The sequence below is a fragment of the Telmatherina bonti genome (assembly GCF_933228915.1).
Source record: "Telmatherina bonti genome assembly, chromosome: 6".
NCBI lineage: Eukaryota > Metazoa > Chordata > Actinopteri > Atheriniformes > Telmatherinidae > Telmatherina > Telmatherina bonti.
Genome location: NC_136624.1, coordinates 9,363,701 through 9,383,461, shown reverse-complemented (window position 1 = coordinate 9,383,461; position 19,761 = coordinate 9,363,701). Strand labels below are relative to the sequence as shown.

The 19,761-nt window shown below is 46.3% G+C and overlaps 1 protein-coding gene across 1 annotated transcript; it reads left to right on the top strand.

The window, feature by feature from the left end:
* The first annotated feature begins 689 nt into the window (after positions 1–689).
* rybpb (RING1 and YY1 binding protein b) lies at positions 690–18,419 on the top strand. The gene is made up of 5 exons (XM_079241838.1): positions 690–795; positions 1,382–1,507; positions 14,389–14,694; positions 14,774–14,872; positions 15,926–18,419. Exons 1-5 carry the CDS (start codon positions 770–772, stop codon positions 16,173–16,175), a joined length of 807 nt encoding a protein of 268 aa, XP_079097964.1. The 5' UTR covers positions 690–769; the 3' UTR covers positions 16,176–18,419.
* The last annotated feature ends 1,342 nt before the right edge of the window (positions 18,420–19,761 follow it).

Sequence of the window (19,761 nt, the reverse complement as noted above, 5' to 3'; positions counted from 1 at the left end):
GAGAGATGTTAGAATGCCCACTTGGGACCCATGGGGGGACGAGCAAAAAAAAATAAAAATAAAAATTTATAATGTTTTTTGTTTTTAATTGACAAAAATCAGCAATATTTATCTTAAATCAAATCAGGACAAAGGCATATCATCACAGCCCTACTAAACACTAGAGCTGTGACGATATGCTTTTGTCCCAATTCAATTTGATTCTGATTGTTTGGGTGCCGATTTGATTTAAATTGTGATTCTCACAATTCTTCAATATTGCTGCTTTTTGTAGATAAAAAAAACCCCAAAATAAATTAATCAAACTTTTTTATTTTTCTTGATTTCAATTCTGAAAAAACAACACAGTAGCCAGACCATCATTTTGCTGCTATAATGCCCCAAAAGACAAATAAAAAGACGAATGAAAACAATGTAAATGACAAAAAATTAAAAGTGGATCATTTTTGTTTATTAAAAAAAACTTTTTTTTTCCAAACAAAAAAATTATTTTAAAATTGTGAAGCAAAAAAATCCCGATTTTCGATGTTTCGATTCGATTTTCCCACCCCGACTAAACACCCAGCCAGACTTTTAAACCGATCCGCGCGCTGATTGGCCAGCCGCGGGTCACGTGGTGCCGTGCGGTCGCGGTGCCGTGCCTCGAGCCAGCGCTGAGTGGAGCCTGTCTGCCAGCAGCTTCAGCAGCGGCTCTATCTGGATCTACTACTCTGTCACAATTAAAAGGAGGCCCCCCTTTTCTTCTCCATTTCCAGGATTATTTGTCACCATGGGCGACAAGAAGAGCCCTACCAGGTAACGTGCCCCCCTCCCGCGGTCGACGGGAAGCGGCTCGGTGCGTGTTGGGACCGAGATTCGGACGCGTTTGTCTGAGTCCGGATCGTTCCTCCCGTTTTCAGTGCGTGTGCCACAGCTAGCTAGAGCAGTGCAGTCACTATGGCGGCTTTTCACTCCTACAACCCAGTCCCTTCACAGACAAAGAGATTTTTTTCCGCCTGCTCCTCCCGGTAACGTCCCTCCGTCTGGACGAAGCCCTTTCGGCGGTTCGGTGTCCAGACGGACGTGGTGCTGTCTGGGTGTCTGCAGCCGAGCTGCGAAGCCTCGATGCCAGCGTTTTGTCTTAGCGACGCTTCCCTCCTGCTAGCCTAGCAGGAGATCCGACCAGACGGCGTGGACAGCCGCGTCCACCCCGCTGGGACCGGATTTTCCCCTGAAACCCGGACCCGGTGCTGATGACAACCCCTCCGAGCTTTGTGCAGCTTTACGCAGCGCGTGTGTAATGCAGCAGGTTCCGCGTGTTGTGTTGTTGAGTGATGAAATGTGACGGTGGGATGTGTAAACTTGACCTTAATGTTGTTTTATTTTTAAAAATAATGTTCAGGCCGAAAAGACAAGCGAAGCAGAGCGCGGATGAAGGCTTCTGGGACTGTAGCGTCTGCACCTTCAGGAACACAGCTGAGGCGTTCAAGTGCAGCATCTGCGATGTGAGGAAGGGCACATCCACAAGGTAACGTAGCCCAGCTCTCTGTCTGTGTCTGAGCCTCTCTAACACCCCCCCCCCCCCCCTCTTCCTCCCTCCTTTCCGGCTGCAGCAGCATTGCGCTGCACTTTATGGGAATGACAACTTTGATGGGGACTTGTTGATGGAGAATGGTGTAAATATCCACCTCTGTAGGTGTGCATACCTCCAGGCAGAAATTTTGGGCCCTATGAAAGACAATGGCATAGACCTCCCCACCACTGGCCTGCAAATTTTAGATGTTGTTTTTGCTTCAAGCTGACAAAAAAAAAGCTTTTCAGGGGAATAACTGTTATATTACATGTTAACTGTTATAGGGGCTAATAGGGCATGGGTGAGGGTTGGTGTAAGGGGACTGTGGATGTATATGTGTGTGTGTTTTATCTATTTCTAAACTGTTTAATTATGTGAAGCACTTTGTATTGTTTTTTAAGCACAAAAAGTGCTTTGTATAGAAATAAAGTTTGATATGATAATAAAGATCTAGGGCTGTGTTTAACCCTTTATGGGGCAAGTGACTATTTTTGATCACTTTGTTTCCTTTCATATTCAACATGAAACTTTTTTTTGTTAATGTAACAACAGAATGGAGGTCTTGGTTCATACCAGAAGGACAATTTTAGGTTAACATTTCTAATTTGAAGGGATTTCATTGAGTGTCCTATAAAGGGTTAAATCACAGTGCATACAGTTGTGCTGATATGTATTCAACCCCTTTCATTAAAGAAAAGGCTGAATTTACAACAGTCGCTCAAATAACTGGAGACTTAAAAAAGGAACAATAACTAAAAATTTGCAAAAATATAATTTAGTAATATAAGACACTGTTTTTTCATTTAATTGAGTTGAAGAAAGAAAAAAAACAAAAAACAAATTGGTGCTGGAAAAATTAGAGCACTTTTCTGTTGAACAGTGGGACAAAATACCTGTCAACAGGTGCAGAAGTCTGACTGAGAGGAACAGAAAACACCTGACTGGAGCGGAAACATTAAAGGATTCTTCTACTAAATATTAGTTTATGAGTGATGTAATATGTAAAAAAAAGAAAAAATCTTTTGAACCAGATTTCGAAAAATAATGTCATGATTTTCACAAAATTTTTATTTATTATTACTTTAGTCAATTTCCTCTTATTTTACAAGCAGCTGTTTTTTTCCTTCTTAATAAAAGGGTATGAATAAATATGAGCACAACTGTACATCTAACTAGGTTATTTTAATATAAATAGTTTATCAGTTTATATTACTGCTATATTTTATTAGACCCTTTTAAAAAAGTATATATTATTTTTAATGACAGTTTAATGATTTTCTTATATAGTTTGTACATCTCTTTGGGCCCCTATAAAGTCGTGGGGCCCTTAGAATATTCCTGAGTTCCCCCCTCCCATGGCGTCTCTGCCTCCAGGTAGGCTGGTTGCTTGCTGTAGCCTGAGATCGTGGTGGGGATTTGTTGGGAGAGGAAGAGGAACAGTACCTCATCATGCCTGTGCAGCAACACCATGGTGCTTTTTTTTGTTTTTTGTTTCCTCCCTGAGTGAAACAAGATGAATGCATGAGAGTGGATTTGAGCCACCTGTTGGATCGCAGGTGTTCTGTCTTTATTTTTCTAGCGATCTGTGAAGAGTTTGATTCCCAGAGCGCCGTTGTGACTTCCCCGCTTGCTCTCAGATGTGTTCAGATGAAGGTGAAGTCAGCTGTTTGCTCTGGAATTTCCCTTCAGCTTCATTCGGAGTAAACGTCTTGATGTCGGTAAGAGACGTCAGGTTAAGTCACTCCTCAACGTGACGGGATTCCCTTCCAGGTTGACGTGGTCTGACCAACGTTCTCTGTTCGGGGATGTTTCCCGTGACGTTTTGCTCTGCTACGGCGTGGGCTTGTTAGCTCACATCATCAGTTGCGTGATGAGAAACATGAGTCATCTGTGGCTTTGTTGACGAGTCGCTTCGCTCAGACGGGTCTATGGTTTTACAGTAAGTGTCTGTCTGACACCTACAGTGCAGGCGAACCGGCTAACTCTGCTTTAGACCGAGCTCCGTCTCGTCTGCTCCCCCCGCCTCCTCTACGATCCGTTCCCAGCAGCTAGAAGACCACAGCTGATGCTGTTGGCTGTGTGAAAGCAGGAAGCTCGCTGTAGCTTCCCTCCCCACCTCTCTGGCAACAACCCAGTTGCCTCTTTTTCTCTCTTTATGCAGGAACATGACATGAGTGGGGTGTTTGTCTCGCAGTCCCGTTTGATCTGAATTAACCTTTGAATAATGCACTTGTGTTGTGAAGCTGCCTCTTATTCTAATGAGAAGTAATTAGCCGTCTTTCCCTCGCTGTTTGATGTGCTCCAGTTAAGCAAGATGCTTTTAGCCAAATCATTCTCACTTGAAGACGTTTGTTTCGCTGCTTTCATCTTCCGTGCACGTGTTGACTGTTTGAGAGATCCTCGTGATTGGTCCTAACTCCAGTATTTACCGTTCGGTAGGGCAGCTTATGTTTTTGTTGTGTTAAATCTTTCCTGAAAAGTTCCTGTGATTGTGAGGAGGGGAACAGAGATGCACCGTGTTCATTTACCTCGGAAACAGTCCGATGGAAGAGCGTGCGTTCTCGCTGTCAGCCTGTTTTTATTGAAGTTCAGGATCAGGTTTATGTTTCCACCCCGTTCCAGACCGTAAACCAGCAGCTGTCTCTGCAGGCGTTGATGACATGATGCTCGGTTATTAGCAGATAGTAGCTTTTACTCCGCAGAGCCGGTTATCACACCTCCTCCCTGCCAGCAGTCGCTAGTTAACTCAAACTTATGCAGCTCTGATTTATGCTAATGAAAGGGACGCATGTTTAACGGGAGCCGAATTCCAGCTGTGGCATCGGCATGCTGGCAGACGCCCTGCTCCCCCGGTGCGCCTGGTGATCAATCCCAGACTGGTGAAAATCCTGTCTAGCCTCCTTTTCTGATTCGTCAACATGAAACCATGATGTTCTGGATCCAAACGATGATCCGGATCTCCATCGGATCTTCAAGCAGCCTCGGTGGGAAGCGGAGACGGACCAGAGAGCATGTTGTGTTGAAATGTTCACCGTATCAACCGGATCTCTGCGCGACGCTGTCTGACCCTCTTCCAGGACAGGCTGTGAGGAGTCAGAACTGAAATCACAGTTATTTTACCGGGTCCAGTAGAGTCTGATGGGGTCCGATAGGGTCTAACAGAGTTTGATATGGTTCAACAAGGCCTGATAGGTTTCAGTAGGGTCCGATAGAGCCGGATCGAGGCCGGTAGTGCCTGATAAGGTCTGATTGAGTCTGATAGGGCCCTATAGTTTCTGATAGAGTTAGATCGGGTTTGACCACTTCGATCAAGACTGATATTTAATTTTTTCCCCACCAGATTCAGCTTTCTGCTCAATTTTTTATTTCTTTAAACATATAAAACAAATAAAAAAACATGTGATTTTTTTTGTTGTAAAATAATGTGAATGACGTCATCTTGGACCAATGCAAGACGAGCACATGCATGACCTCCGTCCACCAGGCCGCTGTCTCGTCATACATGATACATGTTGGTCACATTTTACTGGGAGTTTATTGGCTGCTGCTTGGATTGATTTATGTATTTCGTTAAAGCCATGATTTATTTTCTTCGCCATGCAGCACTTTGTGGTTTTGTTGGATAAAGTTGGATTGTTAGTTCATCTGGTAGCGATCAACTTGAGCCTTATTACTCCTACTGGTTTTATTATCCAACCCTTTTAGCACGTTTTTTCTGGCTTTAGTCGGTTTATGTTTTGTGATCAGAACTTTTTTCCAGGTGTTGTTGTCTTTATAAGTATTTATAAATAAAGTTGGGTTGAACATTTCTCGCTGCAACCACAAACGGATTAAAGGGGGGGTAAACGGAGTTCATGTTTAGATACATCAGCTGATTTTAGGGTTACTGATGTTTATTAAGCCTGTATGTAAGTTGCCTGTATAAAACTGTCCCTGAAGAGTCTAAACACAGTAATATTCTACAGGATGCTGTGTTTATATGTCATCGTGTGAGAGGGGTGGTTGTCATTCTGACGAGGGGGGGCGCTGCTGGATTAAAGCACATGGAAAACCTGTAGATTGGCTTTAGAACATGTAAAATGAGCCGAATGAGACTGTTAAGTGTTTAACATCAAGCTGTTTGTGTGCATGTGCGTGTGCACACTGAGACATTATTGAGAAATAATTGCAATGTGCAGCTTTGTGTGTGTGTGTGTGTGTGTTGGGGTGTTTGTGTGTGTCGGTGTGTGTGTGTTCGTCTGTCTTTCACAGTGATGGAATAGAGTCATTATAATCCCTGAATTCTACCGCTGTCACATTACGGCAGATTGTCTGGGATAATGGAATTACATAAGAGGGACACGCCGGTGCTCAATTTACATCCACACTTCCTCGCCCACCCCCTGCGCTGACAGCAGCCCCCCCCCCCCCCCCCCCCAGAGAAAACTGCATTATCAGCATCTGCACTGAAGTCCTGAGCAGGAGTGGGTCGCCCCTAATCTTCACGTGTTAATTACGGGATTAAAAGTTCTTAATTACTTCATGGGGTTTAGCAGTTGTGGTACTGATTAAATACTAAGCTAATCTCACAAAACAGAGAAATGTAGAGAAAGATGGCTCCTCCCACGGGGGAGGAGGGTGGAGTCTACAGCAAGACCATTAAAATGTAGACCAGAGACAGGCTGTTCTGTTCTGTACTAGGTCTGGGCGATTAATCGGATTTTAATCTCAGTTACGATCTGGGTTTTCAACGATCATAAAAATAAAAGGGTGTGATTATTTTTCTCTTTGCAGTTTCCTCTCCTGCTGTCTTCAGCTGCTAATCGAGCGTCTCTGGCGTTGCAGTGCTGTGCTGTAAACTCCTCCCACAGCCGCTTTGCTTTCATTCAGACACTGTTGCCAACTTAGCGACTTTCTTGCTAAATCTGGAGACTTTTATTATCAAAAGCGGCAAATCTAGCAGCTTTTACTGGAGTTATTCGAGACTTTTCTGGTGTTTTGGCGACTGACTTGAAGGCACATATTGTTCTGCAGTTACTGTAAGGAAGGAGCAGCGGGAGCCTCTCCCGTCCTAAAGCACTCCCAGGCGGCCAGTCTCAGTCGGCTCCGGCTGCAGGTCAATGTAGAATAACTGCAGTAGGTTGTGGAAGTTCACCTAAACATAGTTTATACCATTGTCAGTGACAACTGGCTGCGTTGTTTTCCTATACATAGTTCAGCGAGTTAAACACTGTAATATCCCTCCGTTACGGGGCGTTACCATAGCAACGTGTTATCCAGCTGGTTCAGATCAGCCGTCTTTTAACAGGTGAATGAGAGAAACGCGCTGGGGGGGGGGAGTGGGTCTGCAGCGGGGCTCAGTACCCAGTGAACAAACTCTTCCCTTCATCGATCAGGGAAGAAAATCTTTCATGTGAATTTTCCTCAACATGAGACTGAAGGACAGGAATGGATTGAATTTATTCGTATATCTCTAGATGTTTCCATCTAAACGACTGAAAGCTCCTGCGAAACTCGTCCAGAATGAACCAGATTGTGTCCCGGCCTCATCGGTCGCCAGAGACTTTGACCTCCTTGGGTCAGATTTCCTCCATCTTGTTTCTGGAGGTTGTTCACCTTGTCTGGAACATGAAAGCTGTGATCGAGCTGCGTCGCCTCAGGCATGCAGGACCCTGTTCCAAACCTGGCGGAGTCAGAGTTGTATGAAATCAGTTTTATTTCTACCTAAATCCCACCTTTTCCTTGGTGGACGTATGAAACTTATACCAGCTCAGTAGGAATATGTTTTTCAGAAAGTAGGGGTCTTTCTTACCTCTATAAATGTTTCTCTACTTGTTTTGATGATGAAACCTGTCAGGTGATTATCTGAAGACAAGGAAAAGAAACAGCAACACATAAGACAAGAATCAGCCAGACTTTCACTGTCTGGAGAGATTTCAGAGAAGAGACGGGACAACGATGCTGCATCAGACGTAGTCTTTTTTCCAATGTGGAGATCAGGGCTGTGACGATATGCTTTTGTCCCGATTCGATTCCCATTTTTTAGGTGCTGATTCAATTTAAATTAAATATTACTGATTTTTGTCAATTTAACACAAAAGAAAAAAATGTATAAAACTTGTTTTTTGTTCGTCATTTTTATTCATTTCAATGAGGAAAAAACAACACAGCAGCCAGATCATCATTCTGCTGCTATGATGCCCAAGAAGACAAGTAAAAAGATCAATAAAAACAATAAAAATGACAAACATTTTATAGAGGATTAATTTCATTTATTTGAAAAAGGAAAAAAAAAAAAAAAAGAAAAAAGAAGATTCGTTTTAACAAAAAAAAATCTGTTTTAAAATTGTGAAGAAAAAAAAATCCCAATTTCTGATTTTTAGATTTGATTTTCCCACTCCTAGTGGACATAGACGAATGTTTTCCCCGCAGATCTTCTTCAGGACAGCCTGCTCACTAGTGGTCGATGACGGGTGATAACTGATGCACATGCAGATCTTCCTCCTCATCTTCCTCAGATCTTCTTCTCTCCTTGTTGTGCCTTATTGTGTGTTTATTCGCTGGCAGAGAAGCAGCTGTGAACACCCTGAATGTAGCAAGACAAACTCAGAGGCTTCATTGACAAGTATTTAGAAGTGTATTTATATGTGAGTCCCTGGTAAAGACAGGAAGTCGTTATAAACTAGTGAACTTCAGGCTTCGGCGACCTGCCAGTGATAGAAAGCCCAGCGATAAAAGAACAGAAGAAAGCAGCGAGAAGCGTGTGCGGTCTCACCACACATCAGCACACGCGTGTTGCTGTGAGTTGAACAGCAGAATTATTGGTGATTTAAATGCACTCAGCTGTAAGTTCATCTGGCAGCGGACATTCGGACGTATGTGGCTGCAATGTGGGAGGTAGAGGAAGTGATATTAAGCCGTCAGCATCCTGACTGGAAGGTGCCGCTGAAGGGACGTGTCTAATGCCTCTGGGCGGTGAGAGTGATTGAAGGCAGCTTATAGCCTGGGGCAGCTCTTTAGGAGCTATCCTCTGTCAATCTGTCTGCACACACACTTATGCTTTGTGTGTTCCTGCTTCCTGTCAGTACTTCCTCACCTGGACCTGGAGTTTCATTCCTCTCCTTATCAATGTTATAATTGTGTAATTGCTGGACCCCAGGAAAAATAGCTGTAGCTTGCTACAGCTAATGGGGATCCTAAATAAACTAAAGTAAACTCTATATTTTCTTTCTGCTTCCTCTGAGGCAGATCATGACAGTAATGTCTCCCCATGTTGATCATATATATATGTAACTTTCCCACTCTCTTAGGTAGGGCAGTGGCGAAATGCTTTTGTCGCGATTTGATTCTGTTTTTTTTGGTGATGATTCGATTTAAATTGTGATTCTCACAATTCCTTGATATTGCTGATTTTTGTAGATTTTAAAAAAAAAAAGTATAAAACTTTTTTTTTTTGCTCGTCATTTTTCTTGATTTAAATTGGGAAAAACAACACAGTAGCCTGACCATCATTCTGCTGCTTTAATGCCCAAGAAGACAAGTAAAGAGATCAATAAAAATGACAAATTTTGGAATGGATTATTTTTATTTATTTGAAAAAAAAAAAAATCGATATTAAATTGGGAAGCAAAAAAATCCTGAATTTTCTTTTCTTTTCTTTTTTTTTTTTTTTTTTTCTTTTAAATTTGATTTTCCTGCCCCTACTGTGAAGCCCACTGAGTTCCACAAACTATCTGCAATACATGCTGTTTCTCAGACATCAACCAGTGGTTTAGTACTACTGGGATCTTAACTTAGTTATCATGCATACATGATAAAATCTGGAATTTAACCTTTAGAGCATTGAATGCAACGTCTCTGACCTGCTGCAGTCTGAGCACCAGATCAGAACAGAAGTAATTACTTTGCTATAAACACATAATGGTGGCATGTTGAACCTCTCTTCCTCATATCATGCCTGGTGACGGCCAAACTCCCGAGTGCAGAGATCCCCTCTGGAGCCAGTATTCTGCAGGTTTCAGATGTTTCCTGCTGCAACACACTTTGTTCATATAAAATGCTTCTCCAGCAGCACCTGTCTCTGAAAGACTCATTGTCTGAATTGGGTTGGAGCAGGGAAACGTCTAAAACCTGCAGGATTCTCATCCTAGAGCTCATGATCCCTGGTCCAGAGGAAACACTGGAATTTTATTCGTGTTTTAATGGTTGTTGTGTTTTTGTTTGTAGGTTGTGTTTAGATCTATCCTCTGTCTTTGTGTGTCCTGTGAGTAGCTTGTTTTCTAGGTCTGTAAAAAGGTTCTGGTTGAAATCACGAGTGTGGACTGTAGTTTGTTTCTGTTTGGAGAACGTGGTCTGTTGGCTGAGTCTTTGCTCTTCAGTCAGCGGCCTCTCCTTTCACTCTGCCTGGCGGGAAATAATTGCTTGTCCTCCACACGACACTTCAAATGAAAGAGCTGTTAATGAGGGTTTCCTTCGTCTCTTCATGTCCCACTCCACATCGCTCATTCACACTCATTACTCTCTACAAGCACTTCAGCTCGCTGTTTTCACTCTGCGGAAAGAGTTCCTCCTAAAACAGGTCCAGCTCCGCTTCTGACTGGCCGAGTCTGGTTGACTCTGGCCAACTCTGGCCAATTCAGAGCACCTCTGACCGACTCAGGCAAACTCAGATCAGTTGATCCTGACTCTGGCACATTCAACTCAGACCAGGTCAAGCTGACAGCCGGCTCTGGCCGGCTTTGGCTGGTTGTAGCTGACTCTGGCCGGCTTTGGCTGGTTGTAGCTGACTCTGGCCGGCTCTGGCTGGTTGTAGCTGACTCTGGCCGGCTCTGGCTGGTTGTAGCTGACTCTGGCCGGCTCTGGCTGGTTGTAGCTGACTCTGGCCGGCTCTGGCTGGTTGTAGCTGACTCTGGCCGGCTCTGGCTGGTTGTAGCTGACTCTGGCCGGCTCTGGCTGGTTGTAGCTGACTCTGGCCGGTTGTAGCTGACTCTGGCCGGCTCTGGCTGGTTGTAGCTGACTCTGGCCGGCTCTGGCTGGTTGTAACTGACTCTGGCCGGCTCTGGCTGGTTGTAGCTGACTCTGGCCGGCTCTGGCTGGTTGTAACTGACTCTGGCCGGCTCTGGCTGGTTGTAACTGACTCTGGCCGGCTCTGGCCGGTTGTGGCCGACTCTAGCTAGCTGTGGCCGGCTTAGGCCGACTCTAGCTAGCTTTGGCCGGCTTAGGCTGACTCTGGCTGGCTGTGGCCAACTCTGGTCGGCTCTGGCTGGTTGTGGACGACTCTGGACGACTCTGGCTGGCTGTAGCCGACTCTGGCTGGCTGTAGCCGACTCTGGACGACTCTGGCTGAATCTAGCTGACTCTGGACGATTCTGGCCCACTTAGGCTGGCTCTGGCCGAGTCTGGCAGACTCTGGCCGAGTCCAACCGACTCCGGCCGACTCTGGCCCTCTTAGGCTGGCATCGCCGTCCAAACCAAACACAGATCCAATCCAAACGGAAAACATGAGAACATCACTGTCTGATTATTTCTCCACACAAACAAGGTGCCTGTCTTGTTACTGGGGAACAGAAACTGGGAGCTAGAAGCCAAAATCACACGTTTTATTCCAGCTCTAAGTATTCTCCTGACAAGTCTCCTGTGACTCTGTTTGTTTGACATGAATCATGAAGGTTCAGCTTGTGCACTCTTCCTACCATAAACAAGCTTTGTTCTGGAACAACACTGGTGTGTCTGTGGTGAATATGGGAGCACATTCTTTATTATCTGCGTTTTGATTGGCCAATAGAGATGTCAGTCATTAAAGTCAGTGAATAGGTTGTTGACACATCTTTATCGTTGACGTATTTCCAGTGCGTTACCTCAGAGGTCAAATGGTGTTTCCACCTGGACATACCTGTATTTAAACACCTGCAAGACTGCTAAAGTTCACTTATCTACCTTCTACTGTCGCTTTACTTTTTTCTAAGATGAACAAAAATCAAGAAGTGAGCATAATACAGAAAAATAGTGGTCCCTTTGTGGCTGGAATAAAGCCAATGTTGGTGATGGAGCTGAGTTGGGAGTTGGTTTTGTGAGGATGGTAGGTAAATAGTAGTAGAAATGACCAGAAATGAGTGTTTCTGTGACTGTATTTAAATATCACTCAAACATTTCAACATGAGCTCTAATAAGGAGGCGGGGAGCAGACTTGTGGTATCATATCTGTATTATATGATTTATCAACATTACACAGATTATTATGAAGTTGATCAGTTATTCACCATCATTGATTAAAGCTGAGCAGGGTACCAGGAGGAGGGCTGGTGAGGAACTAAAGTACAAATAGAATCTGGGTCTGTTTATTGGAAAGAAGTTTGGGTTTGCAAAGACAGACATGGAAGCACTAACTTCCACCTAAAGAGTGTCTCACTTGTTACCAGCAAGTTGCCGAATGGTGGCTGAACGGAGGCCAACGAGTCACTAAAACTCAGCTTACCTGAGGCCAGTGAGTCACTAAAAGGCAGCTGACCCGGGGCCAGCGAGTCACTAAAAGGCAGCTGACCCGGGGCCAGCGAGTCACTAAAAGGCAGCTGACCCGGGGCCAGCGAGTCACTAAAAGGCAGCTGACCCGGGGCCAGCGAGTCACTAAAAGGCAGCTGACCCGGGGCCAGCGAGTCACTAAAAGGCAGCTGACCCGGGGCCAGCGAGTCACTAAAAGGCGGCTGACCGGAGGCCAGCGAGTCACTAAAAGGCGGCTGACCGGAGGCCAAGGAGTCACTAAAAGGCGGCTGACCCGAGGCCAGCGAGTCACTAAAAGGCGGCTGACCCGAGGCCAGCGAGTCACTAAAAGGCGGCTGACCCGAGGCCAGCGAGTCACTAAAAGGCGGCTGACCCGAAGCTACCGAGTCACTAAAAGGCGGCTGACCCGAAGCTACCGAGTCACTAAAAGGCGGCTGACCCGAGGCCAGCGAGTCACTAAAAGGCGGCTGACCCGGGGCCAGCGAGTCACTAAAAGGCGGCTGACCGGAGGCCAGCGAGTCACTAAAAGGCAGCTGACCCGAGGCCAGCGAGTCACTAAAAGGCAGCTGACCCGGGGCCAGCGAGTCACTAAAAGGCGGCTGACCGGAGGCCAGCGAGTCACTAAAAGGCAGCTGACCCGGGGCCAGCGAGTCACTAAAAGGCGGCTGACCGGAGGCCAGCGAGTCACTAAAAGGCGGCTGACCGGAGGCCAGCGAGTCACTAAAAGGCGGCTGACCGGAGGCCAGCGAGTCACTAAAAGGCAGCTGACCGGAGGCCAGCGAGTCACTAAAAGGCAGCTGACCCGGGGCCAGCGAGTCACTAAAAGGCGGCTGACCGGAGGCCAGCGAGTCACTAAAAGGCGGCTGACCGGAGGCCAGCGAGTCACTAAAAGGCAGCTGACCGGAGGCCAGCGAGTCACTAAAAGGCAGCTGACCGGAGGCCAGCGAGTCACTAAAAGGCGGCTGACCCGAGGCCAGCGAGTCACTAAAAGGCGGCTGACCGGAGGCCAGCGAGTCACTAAAAGGCAGCTGACCGGAGGCCAGCGAGTCACTAAAAGGCAGCTGACCCGGGGCCAGCGAGTCACTAAAAGGCGGCTGACCGGAGGCCAGCGAGTCACTAAAAGGCGGCTGACCGGAGGCCAGCGAGTCACTAAAAGGCGGCTGACCGGAGGCCAAGGAGTCACTAATGGGCAGCTGACCTGTTAGACCAGTTTGTTGCTGAATGGTAGATGACCCGAGGCTGGCAAGTTGCTAACCTGGGCCCAGCGAGTTGCTGACCAAAGGATTCGAAGGAGCGCCTGCAGCTGATCCGTGATTAACAAGCAGATCCTCATCAGTATTCCCCTCCAGCAGCCGTAACTCTTAATGTCTCCAGGTGACACTGGATTGTATGTCTAAAGCATGATCATGTATTTATATCTTCATACATGTGACGTCAGAGTCGTTTCTACACGCATGTAGAAACGTACATGTATGTGCAGTAAGATTAGACGTGTTTCTCTAATCAGGAACAGGAAGTTGTGCTGCATGACGCTGTTAAAGTGAAACCTTGCGGTTAACCACCGAGCAGCTGTCTGACAGCCCCGGACTACGCCACTGGAATCTCTTCATCTGTTGACGCTTTGCAGCTGGTTGGTCTGGTTTAGGGTCGGCTCAGACCAGCAGATCTCCCGAACCAGTCTGGGCTGAAGCATCTGCCTCTGCCAAACACGCAGGATGGTTTCAGACGGCGGTTTCAGCCTCTTTGTGGCATTGCTCGAGCATTTGTTGGCGAAGCTGTTTGTGTCCATGCTGGTGTAAAAACTGGTTTACTCATCATGTCTGACGCGGCAGGGCGAGGACGCCTGGCGTCATCCTTCCCCAGATGTTTCCAGCTGCTGTCCATTATGTTTACAGGTGTCAGATGTGAGTATTTTGCCTCAGCTTCTGAGGCAGACCTGCAGATGGTCAGTGGCTCCAACTGGAGGGTTGTGATCATGTTTAATGAGGCGAAAGGCTCCGCGGCTGCTGGAGAGCATCGCCGCGTCTGACTGAATCAGCCTCTGATAAATGGGACAAGCCACACAGTAATCAGATTAGAGGAGCGAAGCGGCATGTTGCAACTGTTCCACCCTGTGATGTTGTGCATTTATTTTATTACAGCCACAAGGTAATAAGATCAGTCCTAAAACAGAGCTGCAGCGCCCGGAAGCTGCCGCCATGGGAGGCGGCCGCACCGAGAACTGGGTCAACCGGCGAGGTGTTGTACCCGAACGCCGCTGCTCCGTCGGTCTGCTGCAGGATGGTGTGGACGTATGGCAGCTCGCCGTTCTCCCACACGACTAATTAACTAATCCATGTCTGTCTCAACTCTCCTCACAGGAAACCCAGGATAAACTCCCAGCTGGTCGCCCAGCAGGTGGCTCAGCAGTACCCGATGCCTCCCCCGGCCAAGAAGGAGCGGAGGGAGAGGAGCGAGCGCACGGACAGGGAGCGTCTGGAGGTGGAAGGAGAACGAGCCGGCGGAGAGGGGCGCCCGGAGGGAGAGCGTCCAGATCAAGTGAGACCAGACGGGGACGCCCCCGAGAAGGTGAAGAGTGACAAGGAGCAGCCTGTTAAAGACAAACCCGACAGAGAGAAGGACATCAGCCCGGCTGTAACGAAGAAGCCCAGCAGCAAAAAGACCAGGTGGGTGCAGGTATCCCCCGCATCATGTCTTACCCCCCCACCTCCCTGAGACCACCTCATTGTTTGTCTTCTCCTTCAGACCCAAAACAGACATTCACCAGAGTCCACCCAGCGACAAACAGAGCATACAGTCTGGAAAATCAGCTGGCAAGACCAACAAGAACTCTCACATTTCCAGGTAAAGCTTTGAGCAGCGTGAGCATACCTGTCCAGTTCTGGGTCTTAAAGTCAGGGAAGTTCTTTGGCAAAAGAGAAATCAATCAATCAATCTTTATTCGTGAAGCACTTTTCCAACATAAAATATGAGACTCAAAGCGAGGCGAAAGAGGAAGTCTCTGCTACTGGTTCCTCCAATTGGTTGTCGGCGAGGGTGGTGGGTTGGGTTGTAGCTGTGTGTGTTTGGGTTAATGGAAGTTATGTGGTTGTCACATGTTTATTCTTCGCAGAAATGGGGGGGGGGGATTGTCTCCCCATGTCGGTTTATTGTCTCCCCGTATCATAACCTGGGAGATTTATGGCAAAGACGGTTAAAAAACGGGAGTTTCCCGACCAAAACGGGATACTTGACAGGTGTGTGTTCCAGCCTTTTCCACGTTTCTTTTAAAGGCGGTGGACTGTCTGATTTTTCTACGCATTTCCAGAGATCCAAATAAAAAAAAAAAGGAAAGGATTTATAAAATCACAATTAATTTATTTTTCTTTAAAAAAAAAAAAAAAGAATAAAGGTGGATCGTCATATATTGGTTCCATTCAACAAAAAACCAACAAAACGCCTGAAAGTAGTCAAAAAATCATTTCAACCTGTCTCACACCATCTGACACTGATTTCCAACAAAAAAAACACACACCACCCCCAGACGTGACATAAATGACCTGTCTGCCCTCACTGTTCTCAAACTCATCAAAAAGCTAAAAACAAACTTATCTGTGTAATATAACCTAATATACTAAAATATAAATCAAAAATAATTTAACTTCCATTTCTCATAAAAGAAAAGAAAAACACAGAAATGGCCTCCACAGTGTGTGTTTGAGATGTGTGTCTCAGGCGACTCGCATGTTTTCAGTCACTACCGACGCACCCCTTCTCCTAACAGACCCCCCCATTATTTAGAGGAGCGGGGTCTGGTTCTGTTTGGGCTGGGATCTGGGTCTGAACCTGGGCCAGGGTTTTGACCATCCAGTCGGTGGTATTTCGGTTGCTGATGTGCTTTTTGGTTTCTGCGCTCAGGCCCAAGCTGAAGAACATCGACCGGAGCACCGCCCAGCAGTTGGCCATCACCGTGGGGAACGTGACGGTGATCATAACGGACTTTAAGGAGAAGACCCGCTCCTCATCCACGTCCTCATCCACCATCACGTCCAGCGTCGGCTCCGAACAGCAGCACCAGAGCTCCGGCTCGGAGAGCATGGACAAGGGCTCGTCGCGCGCCTCCACCCCCAAAGGGGATCTCTCTGTGGGGCACGACGAGTCATTCTGAGACCCCCATCCCCGCCCCCTCCCCACTCCCACACGTCCCCATCCCAATCCACTACCCCTCCCCAAATGTTTCTGGACACTATGTGGATCCCGTCGGGGGGAGAGATGTCACCGTTCCCATGGCTACCCCACCTCCATCCCATGATGTCCTCTGGATGCTGAGAGGAGCTTTCTGGCTGAGAGGAACAGTACGATGCTGCGTTCAGGGACACGGACACCCTACACAGTGCTGCGTTCAAGGACACCATCTCCCTGCAGGGGGGACTTCCCTGGTGGTCCGTTCACAGCGCAGGCGAGGAGAGCTGGACTGGAGGAGGACCCCTCCTGACACTTGTATGTATTGTTTTATATTCGTACGTGGACGTGAGGCAAGTCGGCTTTCTGTTGGTTCTGTTTTTGTAAAGAATTCTTCTCCGCTGGGCTCAATAACCATCATTAATAACTATAATTACCTTATTTATTACCTGTTGCACCTGTATACTTTGATATTCTCCTTTATGTTCAAGCTTTGCTGTGTAGCTCTGCTGATTAATCGTTGCTGATTGATCGTTTCACTGTTTTATTACATGGATACTGTTCGGCTAACACACACACACACACACACACACACACACTGGTGCTAGATACACTGTGAAGCGGTTTGCAGATCTGGAACTGCTCGTTCACTCAATGTGACAAAGTGCTGATGAATCCAATTCTCAACAACACTGTCTCATCCTGAACACTGTGGAGGTCCTCCAGGTCCTCCTGCTGCAGGTCCTCCTCCTGGAGGGGGTCCTTCTCCAGGCGGAGAAGTCCTCCTGCTTGTCATGTGGGCGTGGTTTCGCTGGCGGATCTGAACTGTACATTGTGGGCTGTTGTGTAAAACACTAAACGCTGTCGATATTCTCTGCATTCCACGCCAGAGTTTTGCGGCTGAACTCTGAGCCAGTTTCTGTTCTTGTTGGCGTTGCGACTGAAGGATGCAGCTCTGCTCGGTGAAACCAGATGGAGCTGCAGATGAATCTTCACCCTCTTTACACGGGAACCAGTTCAAACATCCACAACTCAGCTGACTTGTTGTTTTTATTTGTTTTAATTTAAGACTCCTGTCACTGAAGGCGAAAGGAATATTCCAGTACTTAATGAGATCCAGATGGATTTTCTAACAGCGAGGCTGATGTAAAGGGTTTTACTTTCACCGTAGCTGATAGTAAACCAACATCACTTCCTTTTAACTGTATGAAATTGTATAAAGAATAAATGTGTATATGATATCTTAGTTTTATTTATTGAAGGACCAAAGGAATTTCATAATGACCTGATAGATGAATAACAATTTGAAATGCAATTATCTAATGTGTGAGATGAATAACAGTTTAAATAAAGACTAATATAATCCATGGAGATGGTCTTCTTATTGTCCTCTCACCTCTGCCGTCCTACTGCGAGCCGAGTGGAGGAAAACCAGTAGCCTGGTGGAGAAAAACCAGCAGGAAAACCACCACTCTGCTGGACTGGGACAATCTCTTATACGAGGCTCCGGGTCAGACTGGGACAGTCTCGTACCTGTGGTGTGTTTTTGGGTCCTGGAGGTCTGAGCTGGTTAACGTGTTCTATAACATGTAAATATCCACACGGAACCTGCTGGAAAGTAAAGGTGAAGACGAGGAGCTTGTTGAGTCAAAGGATTCTGTCTGCCTCCCGTTTCTCACCTGCCTTACCTGTAATCACCTTCCATCCCAACGCTGATCGATCATTCAGCCGTGAGTAACTTATCGATCAGCCATCAGTGTTGCTTTTAAACATTGTGGACGACGACGTCTTTAGTTTCCTTCCACACAAGCAGTTCTGTTCTTGTGTGCGACCAGTAACCTGAATTTACTGTGTAAACATGGTTACATATTTTATCTTTCTTTGTTTTGGACTACGTATAAAATTTAAGCTTCCTGTTTACTCTGAAACATGAACTCCAGTGAAGTGTATGACCCAGACTCATTTTTTCCTATAACAATGTCTTGTACCATGCTATTATCGCTTTTAAAAAAAGGAAAAGATAAATAAAAAGTAGGGACAGAACCATCTTTATTTAATGCCGTTTTTGTTGTTTCCTCCTGGCTGATGTGTTTCCTCCTGTGAAATGGTCCCATGATGTTCCTGATGTGGAAATGTACGCAGCATTTTCAGCTCCTTGTCTAGATTGAGATGTTGATCTACATGTTTCTGGCATGTGCACGACTTTTGCGCTTACACGCTGATCCGTCGTTTCTCCGCCGCTGCAGATAAAAATGTCTATTTATGAATTTTGCTTGTAGTTTTTCACAAATAAAACTGTTAAGTTACGTCTGCTGCACCGTCTGGTGTCTGTTGTTACCACATCACGCGTCTCCACACGGGTTCCCCTTCTCAGATTAGCTTTACATCTAGCTTCTACTGATCCGTGACATGCTGGGAGACTCTAACGTCTACTCAGACAACGAGGGGTTCGTCATACTGACCAACTGTTAGCATCTCCCTCCAGGGGCTGGTTAGCACTCTGCTAGCATGTTGCACCTCAGAGACTGATCATGCCTGATCATATCCACTTCCCCGGCCTCCAGGGATACAACTTACTATCTAGTGAATTATAATAATGACTGTAGATGAGTTAGTTATATCTTCAGCTTGTAGAAAAGAAGGTAATGAGGAAAGTTTTAGAGACGTTATGAAACTAATCATCACATTTAGATTACAGGAGTTTATTGCTCTCTAGTAAACACTGCTTTCACCACAAAAACAAACACGACTGGAAGCCTGACAGTCTAGATCAGGGGTGTCCTGGTCCTGGAGACCTACGATCTTGCAGGTTTTAGATGCGGCTCTTTTCCAACACACTTGAATCGTATGAACGTGTGGTTGTTAGGCGTCTGCAGAGCTGAATGATGTGCAGAGGAGGGAATACTGGTGTGTTGGAGAAGAGTGGCGTCTAAATGCTGCAGGATCGTAGATCTCCAGGACCAGACTCGGGCACTCCTGGTCTATAAATTGGATCATGTGGGATTAGACGTGACGTTGTAAAGGCTAGTTTTCTAAGTAACCTTCCAAAGTGAGTGAAACAACTCAGAATAACCTGAATAACTCAGAATAACCTGAGCAGTGGCCACAGTAAGATGGATTTACTGAAGAAAGCAGGTCAAACAGGTCATAACCAGCCAATCAGATGGCAGCATGTAGACATGGTGAGGACGACTTGGTGAAGTTCAAGCTGAGCATCGTTGGAATGAGGAAGAAAGGAGATTGAAGTTCTGCGTGTTTACTGGGATTCACACAGAGAATGGGATGAAGAAGAGAAAGTATCCAGAACGCCGCAGAACGCTGCCACTCCGGTCAGCTAAAAACAGCAAACTGAGCATCAATTCATGCAAAATCTCACCAAAACTGCACAATAGAAGGTGGAAAAACTGGTGTGAGTCTCCATTTTAGCTCCACATTCATGTGGTGTGCTCAGAATCAGCTGAAAACATCATGAAAGCACGCCTTGGATTGCCAAGGCACGCCATTTTTTCACTCCTGGGTGCAGAAATATTTCATCCAGCTGAACATCGTCATTCCTCTTCACTTCAGTCTGA

What these genes read in the sequence shown, in the direction of transcription:
- rybpb (XM_079241838.1), top strand. Translation starts at nt 770, where the DNA reads ATGGGCGACAAGAAGAGCCCTACCAG. An exon ending in GACAAGAAGAGCCCTACCAG is followed by an intron (nt 796 to 1,381) that starts GTAACGTGCCCC and finishes AATAATGTTCAG; the next exon opens with GCCGAAAAGACAAGCGAAGC. An exon ending in CCCAGCAGCAAAAAGACCAG is followed by an intron (nt 14,695 to 14,773) that starts GTGGGTGCAGGT and finishes CTTCTCCTTCAG; the next exon opens with ACCCAAAACAGACATTCACC.